This window comes from Salvelinus alpinus, chromosome 5 (assembly GCF_045679555.1).
Source record: "Salvelinus alpinus chromosome 5, SLU_Salpinus.1, whole genome shotgun sequence".
Lineage (NCBI taxonomy): Eukaryota > Metazoa > Chordata > Actinopteri > Salmoniformes > Salmonidae > Salvelinus > Salvelinus alpinus.
Window position 1 is genome coordinate 61,606,107 of NC_092090.1, and position 20,141 is coordinate 61,626,247.

General features: G+C 43.3%; 1 protein-coding gene across 1 annotated transcript in view; it reads right to left on the reverse strand.

Moving 5' to 3' along the window:
- Positions 1-20,141, reverse strand: part of oxct1a (3-oxoacid CoA transferase 1a) — a 138,113-nt gene that overhangs the window by 108,955 nt on the left and 9,017 nt on the right. The window contains exon 3 of the mRNA XM_071402553.1: positions 19,715-19,805. Coding sequence (XP_071258654.1) covers positions 19,715-19,805 — 91 coding nt within the window. The remainder of the gene's footprint in view (positions 1-19,714; positions 19,806-20,141) is intronic.

The window sequence follows — 20,141 nt, forward strand, 5'->3', positions numbered from 1 at the left end:
TCCCTGCCCAACAGGGGGCACTCAGTCATGCTCCGTACGTGTTTCCGAGTGCTAGGGTTGATGGCATTTACCATCTCAATTGTACAGCCAGGATCAATGAGAATGAGAGACTTCCAGCGTTGGGTTTAAACCCATCGCCTATATCCACTATGGAACTTCAATCAAAAGATAAGTGTCTACAGACTCCGGGTTAAGCGAGAATTGTGTCAAGATCAGTGCGGCTTGGCGGGGGTCGTGTTTTGGAGGACGCATGGCTCTCGACCTTCGCCTCTCCCGAGTCCGTACGAGAGTTGCAGCGATGGGACAAGACTGTAACTACCAATTGGACATCAAGAAATGGGGGGAAAAAATGTTTTGTGTGTACACAGACTTTTTCTCAGCTCTCTGTCACTAGAAGAGCCTCTCAATCACAGACACCTCAAACTGATGATAGTGTTTCATGCATTGACACACGTTCGCCCTGCCGTCGAAATGGTCACATCCTGGTCGAGGCAGACAATATGACTGTGGTGGAACACAGCCACCACCAGGTTGGCACTTGCTCTTTGCATCTACACAGACTAACTGTCAAGAGTATTCTGTGGAGCAGGGCACAACTATTTTCAATATGCCCGACTCATGTCCCAGGCGTATTGAATGTGGGAGCGGACTTGTTGTCTAGAGGGAATCCCCTATACAGGGATTGGAGACTGCACCCCCAGATGGTGAACCAGATCTTATATCTATTCGCATAGCACAAAGACACGCACTGCGTGTTGTTCTTTGCTATAGCATGATACACACCACTGGGACTGGATGTGCGGGCACACCCTTGAAGGGTGGTGCTTTACGCTTTTCCTCCTCTATGCTTGATTTTCCCCCCACTCTGGACAGAGTAAGGGAACAAGGATTATCCCTCCTTGATAGCCCCTCGATGACCAGGGAAGCTCTGGCTAGTGGACATTCTTCTCTCGCTTTACGCTGAGCCCTGGCAACTACAGTTACTATCTTTTGACCCACGTGAACAAGGAGATTTTCCACCTTCACCCGGAACCCATTGCCCTCTGGGCCTGGCCCGTGAGGATAAATATGAATGCGATAGGCTTGCCCTTCTACGTGCTCACTATATACAGTTGAAGTCGGAAGTTTACATACACTTAGGTTGGAGTCATTAAAACTCGTTTTTCAACCACTCCACAAATTTCTTGTTAACAAACTATAGTTTTGGCAAGTCGGTTAGGACATCTACTTTGTGCATGACATAAGTCATTTTTCCAACAATTGTTTACAGACAGATTATTTCACTTATAATTCACTGTATCACAATTCCAGTGGGTCAGAAGTTTACATACACTAAGTTGAATGTGCATTTAAACAGCTTGGAAAATTCCAGAAAATGACGTCATGGCTTTAGAAGCTTCTGATAGGCTAATTGACATAATTTGAGTTAATTGGAGGTGTACCTGTGGATGTATTTCAAGGCCTACGTTCAAACTCAGACCTCAGAAAAGAAATTGTAGACCTCCACATGTCTGGTTCATCCTTGGGAGCAATTTCAAAACAACTGAAGGTACCACGTTCATCTGTACAAACAATAGTACGCAAGTATAAACACCATGGGACCAAGCAGCCATCATACCACTCAGGAAGGAGACACGTTCTGTCTCCTAGAGATGAACGTACTTGGTGAGAAAAGTGCAAATCAATCCCAGAACAACAGCAAAGGACCTTGTGAACATGCTGGAGGAAACGGGTACAAAAGTATCTATATTCACAGTAAAATGTCAGGAATTGTGAAAAACCGAGTTTAAATGTATTTGGCTAAGGTGTATGTAAACTTCCGACTTCAACTGTAGATACATGTTGTGCGTTTGTGAGAAGTGGTGTGTCCAGAAACAATTAACTGTCAAAGTTTTTTCAACCAAAATCTCAGCCTGTCATATAGGCTTCGACAATACACAGAAGTGAAACAACTTGTGGTATGTCGTTTCATGAAGGGAGCGCGTCGCTTACGCCCAGTCTTCAAGCCTCCAAGCCTTTAGCCCCCTCCTGGGACCTGTCTATTGTGCTTGAGGTGATTTCACAGCAACCTTTTGAGCTGCTGGAAAGCGCCAAATTGAATATCAATCCTTGGAAGACGGCCTTGATCATTGCCATTACATCTGCAAAGCGAGTGAGTGAGCTGCATGCACTGTCCACCATTCGTGCCTAGAGTTTGCCCTGGGTTTCGTGGTTACGTAACCCCGCCTTCATGCCCAAGATCAGTGGCAATTACAATTGTAATTGAGCGCATGGCTTTCCACCCGCCACCCTTCACTTCTACGGAAGGGCATCTCCACCGTTTATGTCCAGTATGTGCTTTGCCAATCTACTTGGGTAGAACGAGAGCATGGCGTAAGAGTACGAACCCTTTGTGTTCGTACCCCTGCAAGGATGGGGACCCTCTCTCGTTAACGGCTATCTCATTGGATAGTGGAGGCTATTATATTGGCTTATTATAGCAAGGGTTTATAGCCCCCGGAGGGCCTGAGGGCTCACTCCACCAGGTATGGCTACCTCTTGGTCAATGTTCAAAGACATCTCTTTGTGAGGCGGCATGTTGGGCCACCCCTTTTACCAACTGGACGTCACTGCACCTTCATTGGCGTATACTGTCTTTAGTTTGGGAGCCTCTGAATGGTGATGCTGTTGGAACAATCCTGGCTTCGGAGAGCATGTCTGCGTTACGGGAGTTGGCAATATGCCATAAGTGTCACATCGAAACGAGTCTTAGAAACAGAACTTAGGTTTCTATTAGTGAGATGTGTCACTGCTTTTCTCTGATCAGAAAAGCACAAGGAAGAGATGCATGCTTGAGAATGAACAGTTGACGAGCAAGTGGCTCCCTTTATTGAAGAGAGGGACTCAACTCATTCGCCACTCAACCCGTCTGTCTCCAACAGATGCTGTGTGATTGGACACTTCGAGCTCGTGACCCGCCCAAAGGCGTATCCCATAACTGACACATATTCCCTCATATTCTCATAGAACAAGCAAGTAACCCAAAGTTATTCAAGGTCAAACTACTGTTAACAGCTCTGTCAGTCAGGTACTGTGAACGTTAACGAAGTGCAACAATCTACTATAACAGCATGAAATTATATTTGTTATAAATGTTTGTGTATGACAGTAAAGGGTAATTCCAGTGTTACGGATGTGACATTTGCACACAAAATGAGAAACAAAATGTCTCACAGAATTGACTTATCAAGCATAAATGAAAATGTTATTGTATATTTGTAGAACCCTATAGGGGAAGTGTTCCAAAATTCTAAGTAATACAACTTTGAAGTAACGGAACAGCAAAACTTAGTTATGGATGTGACTGAAATTGACAGGCATTTTTGGGAGAATGGACACATCAGCAAAGGTCTGTGAATCTCAAAGTCTTAGGGTAAAATATGAATAGCCACTGTGAAAGTAAGGCTTGGCTACACACAAAAACAACAAGGATGAAAATATTAAATTATCATATACAGTGCATTTGGAAAGTATTCATACCCCTTGACTTTTTCCACATTTTATGTTACAGCCTTATTCTAAAATGGATTAAATAGTCCCCCCCTCATCAATCCACACACACACACACAACCCCATAATGACAAAAGCAAAAACAGGTTTTTAGACATTTTTGTAAATGTATGGATTTTTTTTATTTTTTATTTTACATCACATTTACATAAGTATTCAGACCCTTTACTCAGAACTTTGTTGAAGCACCTTTGGCAGTGATTACAGACTCAAGTCTTCTTGGGTATGGCGCTACAAGCTTGGCACACCTGTATTTGGGGAGTTTCTCCCATTCTTCTCTGCAGATCCTCTCAAGCTATGTCAGGTTGGATGGGGAGCGTTGCTGCACAGCCATTTTCAGGTCTCCAGAGATGTTTGATCGGGTTCAAGTCCAGGCTCTGACTGAGCCACTCAAGAACATGGAGACTTGTCCCGAAGCCACTCCTGCGTTGTCTTGGCTGTGTGCTTAGGGTCTTTGTCCTGTTGGAAGGTGAACCTTCGCACCAGTCTGAGGTCCTGTGCAGGTTTTCAACAAGGATCTCTCTCCGTTCATTTTTCCCCTCGACCCTGACTAGTCTCCCAGTCTCTGCCGCTGAAAAACATCCCCACAGCATGATGCTACCACCACCATGTTTCACCGTAGGGATGGTGTCAGGTTTTCTCCAGACGTGACGCTTGGCATTCAGGTGAGAGTCCTTTAGGTGCCTTTTGGCAAACTCCAAGCAGGCTGTCATGCCTTTTACTGAGGATTTGCTTCCGTCTGGCCCCTCTACCATAAAGGCCTGAATGGTGGAGTGCTGCAGAAATGGTTGTCCTTCTGGAAGGTTCTACGATCTCCACAGAGGAACTCTGGAGTTCTGTCAGAGTGACCGTCGGATTCTTGGTCACTTCCCTGGCTAAGGCCCTTCTCCACTGATTGCTCAGTTTGGCCAGGCGCACAGCTCTAGGAAGAGTCTTGGTGGTTCCAAACTTCTTCCATTTAAGAATGATGGAGGCCACTTGTGTTCTTGGGGACCTTCAATGCTGCAGACATTTTTTCCCCCGACACAATCCTGTCTCGGAGCTCTACAGACAATTCCTTCGACCTTAATGCTTGGTTTTTGCTCTGACATACACCGTCACCTGTGGGACCTTTATATAGACAGGTGTGTGCCTTTCCAAATCATGTCCAATCGATTGAATTTCCCACAGGTGGACTCCAATCAAGTTGTAGAAACATCTCAAGGATGTTCAATGGAAACAGGATGAACCTGAGCTCAATTTCAAGTCTCATAGCAAGGCATCTTTTATTTTTTTATTGCAAAAATGTATAATAAACTGTTTTCGCTTTGTCATTATGGGGTATTGTGTGTGGGGTATTGAGGATTTGTTATTTATTTAAATTGATTTTAGAATAAGGCTGTAACGTAACAAAATGTGGAAAAAGTCAAGAGGTCTGAATACTTTCAAGGCACTGTATACTTTAGAGAGAAAAATGTACCGTTCTGGATGTGACGCTATGCAAAACGTGTTTATATATTAAAAGTTTTCTTCAACAAACTTCACAATAATACTTTTGTTGTCATCTAAAAATGCAGTGTACCTCAAAGAACCAAGAAATCACCAGTATCTTGAATAGTCATTGCATAGGCTATCAAAGTGCACTCGTGGGTCCTGTCTTAACCAACCAGAAATGCACAAATGTGCTAAAAATGCATTTACAATTCTTTATTTGAAAAACTATTTTCATTGCGAATTAAAGTGCTGCATACCTCAAATATAGAAATATATGCACTTTCATAACACTACAGGAGAATGTTATAATGGATGTGACATTCTGCATTATGGATGTGACAGGTTCCTAAAAGACAGACAGCAAATGATGACACTGCACTCCATTTCAAATGTACAACATTTTAGTAATATCATTCAAGACTGATGTTTTATTTAAAATATTCATTTTTATTATCAAATCACCTACTGAGTAACAGAATAAACATTGAAAAACTCAAACTTAATTCATCTTTTTTTATAAACTCATGCTTTGTGTTAATCTCACACCATTTAAATCTGCCAGCGCAGGCTCTATGGTACCTCCTCCCCCTGTTGTCCACAAAAGGACAAAGTGACTGGACAATTTGACCTGCAGCCATCTAAGCCTTGTCCTCCTTGGCTGGCAAGATGTACACAAATTCTGTGTGGTTGTTTCTCCTCAAGAACTGCATTTCAAATCAAATTTAATTTGTCACATGCGCCAAATACAACAGGTAGACCTTACCGTGAAATGCATACTTACAAGCCCTTAACCGACAATGCAGTTAAAGAAAGAGTTAAGAAAATATTTACGAAGTAAACCCAAGTAAAAAACAATAAAAAGTAACACAAAATAACAATAATGAGAATACATACAGGGGGTACCGATACTGAGTCAATGAGCGGGGGTAAAATCAAATCAAATTTTATTTGTCACATACACATGGTTAGCAGATGTTAATGCGAGTGTAGTGAATTGCTTGTGCTTCTAGTTCCGACAATGCAGTTATATCCAACGAGTACTCTAACCTAACAATTTCACAACACCTACCTTATACACACAAGTGTAAAGGAATGAATAAGAATATGTATATTAAAAAAAATATATGAATGAGTGATGGTATAGAACGGCATAGGCAAGATGCAGTGGATGGTATCGAGTACAGTATATACATATGAGATGAGTAATGTAGGGTATGTAAACATTATATGAAATGGCATTGTTTAAAGTGGCTAGTGATACATTTATTACATATTTTTCCATTATTAAAGTGGCTGGAATTGAGTCAGTATGTTGGCAGCAGCCACTCAATGTTAGTGATGGCTGTTTAACAGTCTGATGGCCTTGAAATTGAAAAATAGCTTCTGTCTCTCGGTCCCTGCTTTGATACACCTGTACTGACCTCGCCTTCTGGATGATAGCGGGGTGAACAGGCAGTGGCTCGGGTGGTTGTTGTCATTGATGATCTTTTTGGCCTTCCTGTGACATCGGGTGGTGTAGGGGTCCTGGAGGGCAGGTAGTTTGCCCCCGGTGATGCGTTGTGCAGACCTCACTACCCTCTGGAGAGCCTTACAGTTATGGGCAGAGCAGTTGCCGTACCAGGCGGTGATACAGCCCGACAGGATGCTCTCGATTGTGCATCTGTAAAAATTTGTTTTTGGTGACAAGCCGAATTTCTTCAGTCTCCTGAGGTTGAAAAGGCACTGCTGCGCCTTCTTCACCACGCTGTCTGTGTGGGTGGACCATTTCAGTTTGTCCGTGATATGTACACAGAGGAACTTAAACCTTTCCACCTTCTCCACTGCTGTCCCGTCGATGTGGATAGGGGGGTGCTCCCTCTGCTGTTTCCTGAAGTCCACAATCATCTCCTTCGTTTTGTTAACGTTGAGTGTGAGGTTATTTTCCTGACACCACACTCCGAGGGCCCTCACCTCCTCCCTGTAGGCCGTCTCATCGTTGTTGGTAATCAAGCCTACCACTGTAGTGTCGTCTGCAAACTTCATGATTGAGTTGGAGGCGTGCATGGCCACGCAGTCGTGGGTGAACAGTGAGTACAGGAGAGGCCTGAGAACGCACCCTTGTGGGGCCCCAGTGTTGAGGATCAGCGGGGTGGAGATGTTATTACCTACCCTCATCACCTGGGGGCGGCCCGTCAGGAAGTCCAGGACCCAGTTGCACAGGGCGGGGTCAAGACCCAGGGTCTCGAGCTTGAAGACGAGTTTGGAGGGTACTATGGTGTTAAGTGCTGAGCTGTAGTCAATGAACAGCATTCTCACATAGGTATTCCTCTTGTCCAGATGGGTTAGGGCAGTGTGCAGTGTGATTGCGATTGCGTCGTCTGTGGACCTGTTGGGGCGGTAAGCAAATTGGAGTGGGTCTAGGGTGTCTGGTAGGGTGGAGGTGATATGGTCCTTGACTAGTCTCTCAAAGCACTTCCTGATGACGGAAGTGAGTGCTACGGGGCGGTAGTCATTTAGCTCAGTTACCTTAGCTTTCTTGGGAACAGGAACAATGGTGGCCCTCTTGAAGCATGTGGGGACAGCAGACTGGGATAAGGATTGATTGAATATGTCCGTAAACACACCAGCCAGCTGGTCTGCGCATGCTCTGAGGACGCGGCTGGGGATGCCGTCTGGGCCTGCAGCATTGCGAGGGTTGACACGTTTAAATGTTTTGCTCACGTCGGCTGCAGTGAAGGAGAGCCCAAAGGTTTTGGTAGCGGGCCGTGTCAGTGGCACTGTAGTGTCCTCAAAGCGAGCAAAGAAGTTGTTTAGTCTGTCTGGGAGCAAGACATCCTGGTCTGCGACGGGGCTGGTTTTATAGTCCGTGATTGACTGTAGACCCTGCCACATACCTGAACATATCCCAGTCCATGTGATCGAAGCAATCTTGAAGCGTGGAATCCGATTGGTCGGACCAGCGTTAAACAGACCTGAGCGCGGGAGCTTCCTGTTTTAGTTTCTGTCTATAGGCTGGGAGCAACAAAATGGAGTCGTGGTCACATTTTCCGAAAGGAGGGCGGGGGAGGGCCTTATATGCGTCGCAGAAGTTAGAATAACAATGATCTAGGGTTTTGCCAGCCCTGGTTGCACAATCGATATGCTGATAGAATTTAGGGAGCCTTGTTTTCAGATTAGCCTTGTTAAAATCCCCAGCTACAATAAATGCCGCCTCAGGATATGTGGTTTCCAGTTTACATAGAGTCAAATGAAGTTCGTTCAGGGCCATCGATGTTTCTGCTTTGGGGGATATATGCGGCTGTGATTATAATCGAAGAGAATTCTCTAGGTAGATAATGCGGTCGGCATTTGAGTGTGAGGAATTCTAAGTCAGGTGAACCGAAGGACTTGAGTTCCTGTATGTTGTTATGATCACACTACGTCTCGTTAATCATAAGGCATTCACCCCCGCCCTTCTTCTTACCAGAAAGATGCTTGTTTCTGTCGGAGCGATGCGTGAAGAAACCAGCTGGCTGTACCGACAGCGTGTCTCGAGTGAGCCATGTTTCCGTGAAACAAAGAATGTTACAGTCTCTGATGTCTCTCTGGAAGGCTACCCTTGCACTGATTTCGTCTACCTTGTTGTCAAGAGACTGGACGTTGGCGAGTAATATGCTCGGAAGCGGTGCGCGATGTGCCCGTCTACGGGGCCTGACCAGAAGACCGCTCCGTCTGCCCCTTCTACGGCGTCGTTGTTTTGGGTCGCCGGCTGGGATCCGATCTATTGTCCTGGGTGGTGGGCAAAACAGAGGATCCGCTTCGGAAAAGTCGTATTCCTGGTCGTAATGTTGGGGAGTTGACGTTGCAATAGTTCCTCCCGACTGTATGTAATAAAACCTAAGATTACCTGGGGTAACAATGTAAAAAATAACACATAAAAAACGAAATACCGCATAGTTTCCTAGGCACGTGAAGCGAGGCGGCAATCTCTGTCGGCACCGGAAGTACAGGTTACAGGTTAGTCAAGGTAATTTGTACATGTAGGTATGGGTAAAGTGACTATGCATAGATAGACATCGCGTAGCAGCAGTAAAAAAACTAAATGGAGGGGGGGTGTCAATGTAAATAGTCCGGGTGGCCATGTGATTAATTGTTCAGTAGTCTTATGGCTTGGGGGTAGAAGATGTTGAGCTTTTTATTCCTAGACTTGGTGCTCCGGTACCGCTTGCCGTGCGGTAGTAGAGAGAACAGTCTATGACTTGGGTGACTGGAGTCTTTGACAATTTTTTGGGCCTTCCTCTGACACCACCTAGTATATACACTACCGTTCAAAAGGGTAGTGTATATTAAAATAACATAAAATTGATCAGAAATAAAGTGTAGACATTGTTAATGTTGTAAATGACTATTGTAGCTGGATAAGGCTGACTTTTTATGGAATATCTACATAGGCGTACAGAGGCCCATTATCAGCAACCATCACTCCTGTGTTCCAATGGCACGTTGTGTTAGCTAATCCAAGTTTATAATTAGGCTAATTGATCATTAGAAAACCCTTTTGCAATTATGTTAGCACAGCTGAAAACTGTTGTTCTGATTAAATAAGCAATAAAACTGGCCTTCTTTAGACTAGTTGAGTATCTGGAGCATCTGCATTTGTGGGTTCGATTACAGGCTCAAAATGGCCAGAAACAAAGACCTTTCTTCTGAAACTCATCAGTCTATTCTTGTTCTGAGAAATTAAGGATATTCCAAGCGAAAAATTGTCAAGAAACTGAAGATCTCGTACAACGCTGTGTACTACTCCCTTCACAGAACAGCGCAAACTGTCTCTAACCAGAATAGAAAGAGGAGTGGGAGGCCCCGGTGCACAACTGAGCAAGAGGACAAGTACACGAGAGTGTCTAGTTTGAGAAATAGACGCCTCACAAGTCCTCAACTGGCAGCTTCATTAAATAGTACCCGCAAAACACCAGGCTCAAAGTCAACAGTGAAGAGGTGACTCCGGGATGCTGGCCTTCTAGGCAGAGTTCCTCTCTCCAGTGTCTGTGTTCTTTTGCCCATCTTAATCTTTTCTTTTTATTGTCCAGTCTGAGATATGGCTTTTTCTTTGCAACACTGCCTAGAAGGCCAGCATCCCTGAGTCGCCTCTTCACTGTTAACGTTGAGACTGGTGTTTTGCGGGTACTATTTTTATTTTTTTATCTGCCGTTTCCAGCTATAATAGTCATTTACAACATTAACAATGTCTACACTGTATTTCTGATCAACTTGATGTTATTTTAAAATGGACAAAAAAAAGTGCTTTTCTTTCAAAAACAAGGACATTTCTAAGTCACCCCAAACTTTTGAACGGTAGTGAAGGTCCTGGATGGCAGGAAGCTTGGCCCCAGTGATGTACTGGGACGTACACAGTACCCTCTGTAGCGCCTTACGGTCAGATGCCGAGCAATTGCAATACCATGTAGTGTTGCAACCCGTCAGGATGCTCTCGATGGTGAAGCTGTAGAACTTTTTGAGGATCCAATGCCAAATCTTTTCACTCTTCTGAGGGGGAAATGGTTTTGTCATGCTCTCTTCACAACTGTATTGCCGTGTTTGGACCATGATAGTTCGTTGGTGATGTGGATACTTGAACTTGAAACTCTCGACCCGCTCCACTACAGCCCCGTCAATGTTAATTGGCGCCTGTTCAGCCCTCATTTTCCTGTAGTCCACGATCAGCTCCTTTGTCTTGTTCACATCGAGGGAGAGGTTGTTGTCCTGGCACCACACTGCCAGGTCTCTGACCTCCTCCCTATAGGCTGTCTTATCATTGTCGGTGATTATGCCTACCACTGTTGTGTCGTCAACAAACTTAAATGATGATGTTGGAGTCGTGTTTGGCCACGCAGTCGTGGGTGAACAGGGAATACAGGAGGGGACTAGGCAAGCACCCCTGAGGGACCCGTGTTGAGATCAGCGTGGCAGATGTGTTGTTGCCAACCTTACCACCAGGTGTTTTGTCCCAGTGTCCTTAGCTTAGTGATGAGCTTCGTGTGCACTATGGTATTGAACACTGAGCTGTAGTCAATGAACAGCATTCTCAAATAGGTGTTCCTCTTGTCCAGGTGGGAAAGGGCAGTGTAGATTGTGATTGAGATTGATTCGTCTGTGGATCTGTTGGGGCGGTATGCAAATGTGAGTGGGTCTAGGGTATCCGGGATGGTGGTGTTGATGTGAACCATGACCAGCCTTTCAAAGCACTTCATGGCTACCGACGTGAGTCCTATGGGGCGGTAATCATTTAGGTAGGTTACCTTCGCTTCCTTGGGCACAGGGACTATGGTGGTCTGCTTGAAACATGTAGGTATTACAGACTTGGTCAGGGAGAGGTTGAAAATGTCAGTGAAGACACTTGCCAGTTGGTCCGCGCATGCTTTGAGTACACACGTCCTGGTAATCCGTCCGGCCTTGCGGCTTTGTGAATGTTGACCTGTTTAAAAAGGTCTTGCTCACATCGGTTACGGAGAGCGTGATCACATAGTTGTCCGGAATAGCTGGTGCTCTCATGCATGCTTCAGTGTTGTTTGCCTCGAAGCGAGCATAAAAAGGCATTTAGCTCGTATGGTCGGCTCGCGTCACTGGGCTGGGTTTCCTTTTGTAGTCCGTACTAGTTTTCAAGCCCTGCCACATCCAACGGAGTGTCAGAGCTGGTGTAGTAGGATTCAATCTTAATCCTGTATTGACGCTTTGCCTATTTGATGGTTTGTCTGAGGGACTAGCAGGATTTCTTATAAGCGTCTGGTTAGTGTCCCGCTCCTTGAAAGCGGCAGCTTCAACCTTAAGCTCAATGAGGATGTTTCCTGTAATCCATGGCTTCTGGTTGGGATATCTACATACAGTCACTGTGGGGACGACGTTGTCGATGCACTTATTGATGAAGCCGGTGACTGAAGTGGTATACTCCGCAATGTCATTGGAGGAATCCCGGAACATATTCCAGTCTGTGCTAGCAAAACAGTCCTGTAGCGTAGCATCCGCGTCATCTGACCAATTCCATATTAAGTGAGTCATTGGTACTTCCTGCTTTAGTTTCTCCTTGTAAGCAGGAATCAGGAGGATAGATTTATGGTCAGATTTGTAAAAAAAATAATTACGTTACAAACAACGCGAAAAAAGCCTGTTAGGAGCCCGTATAACGGCAGCCATCCCCTCCGGGGCCATTCATTTCAACAGCATCAGAGTCAGTCTGTTACCAGTCCCACAAACTGCCTGTATATACACTGAGTATACCAAACATTAGGAACACATTCCTAATTAAGTCCCCCCCCCCACCCTCAGAACTGCCTAAAAAAAGCGCTGTCTCAGATTATTGCATGGTGTGCTTTTTACGTAAAGTTTTTTTTATTTTTTTTATCTGACACAGCGGTTGCATTAAGAACAAGTGTATCTTTAATTATATGTAAAACATGTATATTTCATCAAAGTTTATGATGAGTATTTGTTATTTGACGTGGGTCTCTGTAATTTCTCCGGATATTTTGGAGGCATTTCTGAACATGGCGCCAATGTAAACCGAGATTTGTGGATATAAATATGCACATTATCGAACAAAACATAAATGTATTGTGTAACATGATGTCCTATGAGTGTCATCTGATGAAGATCATCTGCTTTTTGTGACTACTATCTTTTGCTGGGAAAATGGCTGTCTTTCTGTGGCTATGTACTGAGCTAACATAATCGTTTGGTGTGCTTTCACCGTAAATCTTTTTTGAAATCAGACATGTTGGCTGGTTTCACAACATGTGTAGCTTTAATTTGGTGTCTTTCATGTGTGATTTCATGAAAGATTGATTTTTATAGTAATATATTTGAATTTGGCGCGCTACATTTTTTTCTGGATTTTGGCCAAGTGGGACACTACCGTCCCACATATCCCAGAGAAGTTAACCTGTCTCCTTCCCTTCATCTACACTTATTTTAAGTGGATTTAACAAGTGACATCAATAAGGGATCATGGAAGGGCTCCCGAGTGGCGCAGCGGTCTAACGCGTCACTACAGACCCGGGTTCGATCCAGGGCTGTATCACAACCGGCTGTGATCGGGAGTCCGATAAGGCGGTGCATAATTGGCCCAGCGTCATCCAGGTGAAGGGGAGGGTTTGGCCCGGAGGGCTCTACTTGGCTAACGGCGCTCTAGCGACTCCTTGTGGCGGGCCGGGCGCCTGCAGGTTGACCTCGGTCGTCAAGTGAATAGTTTCCTCTGACACATTGGTGCGGCTAGCTTCCGGGTTAAGCAGGTGGGTGTTAAGAAGCGCGGTTTGGCAGGTCATGTTTCAGAGGATGCATGACTCAGCCTTCGCCTCCCAAGCCCATTGGGGAGTTACAGTGATAAGAAAATATCAAAATTGGGGAGAGAAAAAAAAACTAAAAACTAATTAAAATAAGGGATCATGGCTTTCACCTTGATTTACATGGTCATTGTGTCATGGAAAGAGTAGTTCCTAATGTTTTGGAAACTCAGTGTATACCTCTAACCCTAGAATCAGGGATTGATACACCCATTTCATGCCCTTGTTTATTTGAGATAACTGGACTTATTCCTAACTCATCCCTTATCATCTCTACTATATCTTGACATCTTTCCCATGAAGGGTTACACTTTTTAATGGGAATTATAACCTACCAGTGGCACAGGGTTTGCACTTTAGTAACAATTCTTGTCAGATCGTAAATCATCTGAGGCTTGAAAGCTGCAGTTCACAAGCAGCATGGCAGACTACACAGATACAGACCAATATTATCACTGTGGGGTACCCGTAGTTACTCAGCGTGAGTAAGTAAACAAACTCAGCGTGACCGGTGAAAGTTTATGGATTTTTAAACCTTAATTATGTTCATGTGATTTATTATGCCATGTGATCACATGCAATGCCCCAGTTAGCAGAACAATGCATGATTGCAGTTCATATGAGCAAACGCGAAATATATCACACACAGATAAAGATTGCCCGCTAGCTCGTTTGCTAACATAAGCACACTTCGGAAGCAGTAGGAAGGGCATGAACATTCTATCATGATCGAGTTATGCAGTGACGCAGACTAGTGAGTCATTGATCATGTTATGAAGCGTCCGTAACAGTCACATACATCCGTTACGCTTAGAACGAGTACTGACCAGTGATGCCAATTTAGCAATTTTGTTGCTAGATTTAGCAACTTTCCAGACTACCCTGGCAACTTTTTTTTCAAACAGCACCTAGCAACAAATTTAGCTACTTTTAAAATTTGATTTGGAACTTTTAGCAAGTGACTCAAATACTAAAATGCACGCATTGTCCCTATAAATGACACAAAAGCGAATTTCTCTGTCACACACTCAGTCACAACACACGTGCCTGGCTGCAAAAGTGCATTGTGAGTGACGTCAGCAGTAGGTGCTCAGCTCGTGCACAGGCAGCAGCACGCCAGCAGCAATTTCAGCAAATTTCAAATCATTGTTGGGGTGACTGCAGCTGCAGTAGTACAGGTTCGACGAGCCAAACCCAATGAATATAGTTGGTCATGAATGTTTGATCTTGAACAGAACTTACAATATCAATCAACATGTCTCAATCAAAATTGTACAGCCAGAAGTACAGAAAAGAGTGCGAGTCTGTACCTGAACAAATGTCAAATCATATTTTTTGCAGGGCTGGCCAGTCAATTTGAGTAACGTTATTGTGTATTCAACGTAATGACGCAGTTTTACGTTATCACGCAATGACATCACAACGTCATTTAGCAACTTTTAGCAACAAATCAACCTGCCTCTAGCAACTTACCCTGAAAGTTAGGTGGCAACACTGGTACTGACAAAGAGAGAAAGGAAATCAATTATATATCACCTAAGCCCTTGATGAAAGTTTGCTTTGCACAGAAACTTTGCATACAATCGTACTCGAAACGCGTCCACAATAACATTTCCTCAAAAATGTTAGATGTGACACTGCCTGTCCAAATCAGCGTTCTATTCTATACTAGCAGTCAATGGACAAACATTTTCTGATATTGTTTCATTAACCTTCTGACTTAGTCAGAAACACAGGGGGACAGATGTAAGTACCAAAACAAGTTCTGTGAGCCACTGCCAAAAGCTATGCAATCTGGTTGACTGAGAATACTTATTGAGACTTTGCATCCTACTTAGTAACAATAACATTCAATTTCGCAAATGTAAAGGCCATATGGTAGTCTTCACTTCAAAATACACACTTTCAAGATAAAATATGAAAGTAGTTTAATTAGGAAATAAGCTTTTTAGTTTTTTCATGCTCAGGTTGACCTTACATGGAATGGCTCTAAAGTGAAAAGGCAGCGCATTAGGGGGTATAAAATGTACCTCAATGAACCTATGTACCTCCTCTCTCCCTCCCACTCTGTTGAGTTTCTTGCCTCCCCATCTTTCTTCCAACTCCTTGCCTGCCCTGTTTTTCCCCCTTCACCGACTCCATTATGTCTTCCACAGGGCTTAGATTACCACGAAAAGCATCTATGGGTCACAGGAAGAGGTGGAGGAGAGCAGACCTCCTCTTGATAGACAGCCAAACCAGCGCCGTAGACAGTAACATACAGACACAGATACAGCTTCACTACCACTGGCCTGACCGCTGCAGGCACAACAAAAAAGGTTATGATAGTTTATGCCAGGGTTCCTTCTTCCATTCTAAGATATATTGAAACCTGACATATCGTAAGTAGTGTAGGCATATTTGTTGCCCACTTCATTGGTTCTTGGGAGTTGAAAGACTGGCCTGATAGAGCTACTGCTGGGCTGAGAGCAGTCACAATGGTTTATACAGTTGCCTCAAGAGGGCATAGAAACTAATGTGCCCATTTGCCCTGACAAAGAAAAGGCTGGGAAGTGCGCCAGGCCAGCAGTCGCAATAGTCTCTCAGTGACAGTTATTAACCAATAGTAGTGACATGCAGTAAATAAAACTATTATTTTTAATTCCAGGTAGCAATGTGTCACCGGTCTTTCTTGTGACCGACCCATATAAGAAGTTCACTAAAGACATATACTGAGTGCAAGATATAGGTGCATATCTTGGGTTCATGGACCTCAGCTTATTATAGTAAACCAAAACGAATCATGAAAAAACTATTTTGTAAACTGAAACAAAATAATTAAGAAATCTGTTTGGAAAACTAAAAGTATACTGAAAATATTATCTAAACAGAGAGAAAGAAAGAGAAATAGACAGAGACAGACAGAGTTTGAAGGACAAGAACTCCACAGGATTTATAGAACAGTAGACTACAAGTTCTTAACTTATGTTTGCTATCATTTTCTTTTCTATTTTGCCTATAAAAAAACATTCCTTCTCAGACTCCTGACGGTTGTCTGACTAGTAGACATATCAAATTTTCTAATCTGGGTCGGGTATAGGCCTGTACCCAGACATTTTGTATCATTCAAATTCCCAAAGGCTTTTCACTCTAAAACAGGGATCATCAAGTAGATTCAGCCATGTGATTAAATAATTTGTAGACTGCAAATTGAGCGCAAGACTCCTTATCAGATACAATATTTGACTAAAACATAATCCTTTCAAACCTTGCTTACATTTGTATATGATCCCGATGTGTCTCTCTATTATGTGTGGGAATATTTGGGAACGGATTTCCAAAATGTAAATCTTGTATCTGATCTACTGGTGTTTTTACAGTCTTTTATGCCAAACAATGAAAATTTCAAAAACAATTAAATGTTTTTTTTGCTCAGAAAACTATAGGGCCAAATAAAAACCACCCGCGGGCCACCAGTTGGGGAAACCTGGTCTAAAATGACTGGTTCTTCAGGTTTCTGTCAAAGAGATTAGGTACAGTATAGAGGGAGGCACATAGAACAAGTAGCAGGGGAAATGTTTTTTCGGTGGATGTCCTCTTCATAGCTCAGCATGGCCAGAATTATTTTATCCAGCTCCTGTGGCATGTCTTTGATGTTCCAAAGGCATCTCTTTATAAACGAACACACTAAAATGGAGTAGACGAAGAGACAAGAATATAACCCTGGCACCAAGTCCACAACTACTTTTAGATTCAATCTGTCCCACTGCTTCACATAAGTCGTAGGCCAACATGAATTAAGTATGAAGCATTCCTCTGCTCTCTGAAGACAAACAGACACCTTGTTCCAGTCGGTGCTTCACCCTCAGAGTTGGTCCTGCAGTTCACCACACGTCTAGCAGGATTAGTTCATCCTCACTGATAGCTTGGGTTGAAACTAGCCAACCACTCAGCACAGTGGTCAGTCCCTCCCTCAGGTCACTGGTGCAAAACAGCTCCCCTGACCCTGAAAGACCGGACAACACTACATCGATAGAAAATCAAGACGGTTTAGGAGTGGGTGAAAACCGTCATTCAAGGTCAGGACCCCTTGTGAAAGGTGCTTTGACCCCAGCTCTGTGTGGAAGTTGTATAGATTGTAAAACTGACCTTTGATTAGCATCTTGGGGCAACTTTATCCTACCCCCTGGTCCCACACACGGAAGCTTCGTTATGAGAAACTCTTGTTTAAAATGTTTGGACCTGATAGGGTCTCTGTTGGAGTTCAATCATTATAAACATATTCTAAATGGCATTATAAAACACTGGTCATGATCGCAGCAAAGAGGAGAATGCAAACATTCTCCTGAAGTTGGGTTCTCAACTAGCACTGCATCTGTGGCAACAAACATTTCCTAACAGCAGTAACAAATCAAGGTTGAGATAATTGAAGTGAATGGAAAATCAATTCTACTAGTCAGACACAGATGAAAAGTAATTTGGTGCAAGAATATACAGTTGAAGTCGGAAGTTTACATACAGTTAGGTTAGTCATTAAAACTTGTTTTACAACCACTCCACAATTTTTTTGTTAAACTATAGTTTTGGCAAGTTCGTTAGAACATCTATTTTGTACATGACATAAGTAATTTTTCCAACAATTGTTTACAGACAGCTTATTTCACTGTATCACAATTCCAGTGGGTCAGAAGTTTACATACACTAAGTTGACTGTGCCTTTAAACAGCTTGGACAACTCCAGAAAATGATGTCATGGCTTTAGAAGTTTCTGATAGGCTAATTGACATCATTTGAGTCAATTGGAGGTGTACCTGTGGATGAATTTTAAGGCTTACCTTCAAACTCAGTGCCTCTTTGCTTGACATCATGGGAAAATCAAAGGAAATCAGCCAAGATCTCAGAAAAAATCATTGTAGACCTCCACAAGTCTGGTTCATCCTTTGGAGCAATTTCCAAATGCCTGAAGGTACCACGTTCATCTGTACAAATAATAGTACGCAAGTATAAACACCATGGGACCATGCAGCCGTCATACCGCTCAGGAAAGAGACGCGTTCTGTCTCCTAGATATGACCGTACTTTGGTGCGAAAAGTACAAATCAATCCAAGAACAACAGCAAACAACCCTGTGAAGATGCTGGAGGAAACAGGTACAAAAGTATCTATATCCACAGTAAAACAAGTCCTATATCGACATAACCTGAGAGGCCGCTCAGCAAGGAAGAAGCCACTGCTCCAAAACCGCCATAAAAAAGCCAGACTACAGTTTGCAACTGCACATGGGGACCAAGATCGTACTTTTTGGACAAATGTCCTCTGGGCTTATGAAACAAAAATAGAACTGTTTGGCCATAATGACCATCGTTATGTTTGGAAGAAAAAGGGGGAGGCTTGCAAGCCGAAGAACACCATCCCAACCGTGAAGCACGGGGGTGGCAGCATCATGTTGTGGGGGTGCTTTGCTGCAGGAGGGACTGGTGCACTTCACAAAATAGATGGCATCATTAGGAAAGAAAATTATGTGGATATATTGAAGTAACATCTCAAGACATCAGTCAGGAAGTTAAAGCTTGGTCGCAAATGGGTCTTCCAATTGGACAATGACCCCAAGCATACTTCCAAAGTTGTAGCAAACTGGCTTAAGAACAACAAAGTCAAGGTATTGGAGTGGCCATCACAAAGCCCTGATACTCAATCCTATAGAAAATTTGTCGGGAGAACTGAAAAAGCACGTGCGAACAAGGATGCCTACAAACCTGACTCACTTACACCAGCTCTGTCAGGAGGAATGGGCCAAAATTCACCCAATTTATTGTGGGAAGCTCGTGTAAGGCTACCCGAAAAGTTTGACCCAAGTTAAACAATTTAAAGGCAATGCTACCAAATACTAATTGAGTGTATGTAAACTTCCCACTGGGAATGTGATGAAAGAAATAATTCTCTACTATTATTCTGGCATTTCACATTCTTAAAATAAAGTGGTGGTCCTAACTGACCTAAGACAGGGAATTTATACGAGGATTAAATGTCAGGAATTGTGAAACACGTAGTTAAAATGTATTTGGCTAAGGTGTATGTAAACTTCCGACTTCAACTGTATAAACAATACTGAAATGAGAGGAGAATTCCACCACAGTTAAACTAAAATGTAAACAAACAAATTATGTGATGTGGAAATCAATCCAGCCATGGCAGAAATGTAAAAAAACTAATTTATCCTGTCCTCTCTCAACTTGGCCATTTATTATTGAAACAAAGAGAGTGGGATTTGAGTGTGTTGGGGTTGTCGTGACAACTTTCAAAAGCATGGCCACCACCATGGAATGCATCCCACGGTTTTGGGTTGCATGCAGGAACCTGCACATGTGATCAAACACACATGAAGACACCCACCCACCCCCACTCACTCACTAACTTACCCAGCATTGTTGCTGACGGCTGTGAGGCTCTTTACACCAGTCTTTAATAAACTGTTGATAAGGTTCTCTGGGATGCCACATAAACCAAACCCTAGTGAGAGAGAAAGAGAATCAATCAATCAATGTTTACAGTCATTTCTATTGAAAAAGAGAGCATGGCCCATTACTATGAAGTGGACACAGGGCAATGTGTGAGTGAGAATTTCCCCTGCTTAAAAAGATAAGCAGCATGCTATGAACTGGTTCATATAACACATTTGCCCATATCCAAGTTGATCTATATCCTACCTGTAAGAGATGGGTATTAACAATATTATAATAGCCCCACCTTGCCCTCTGATAGGCTAGGTGGAATGTTTTTTGCTTACACTCCTATCAAATTCTTTCAAATCTATGAAGTGTAAAGGGGTAAACAGTCTACAGTGAC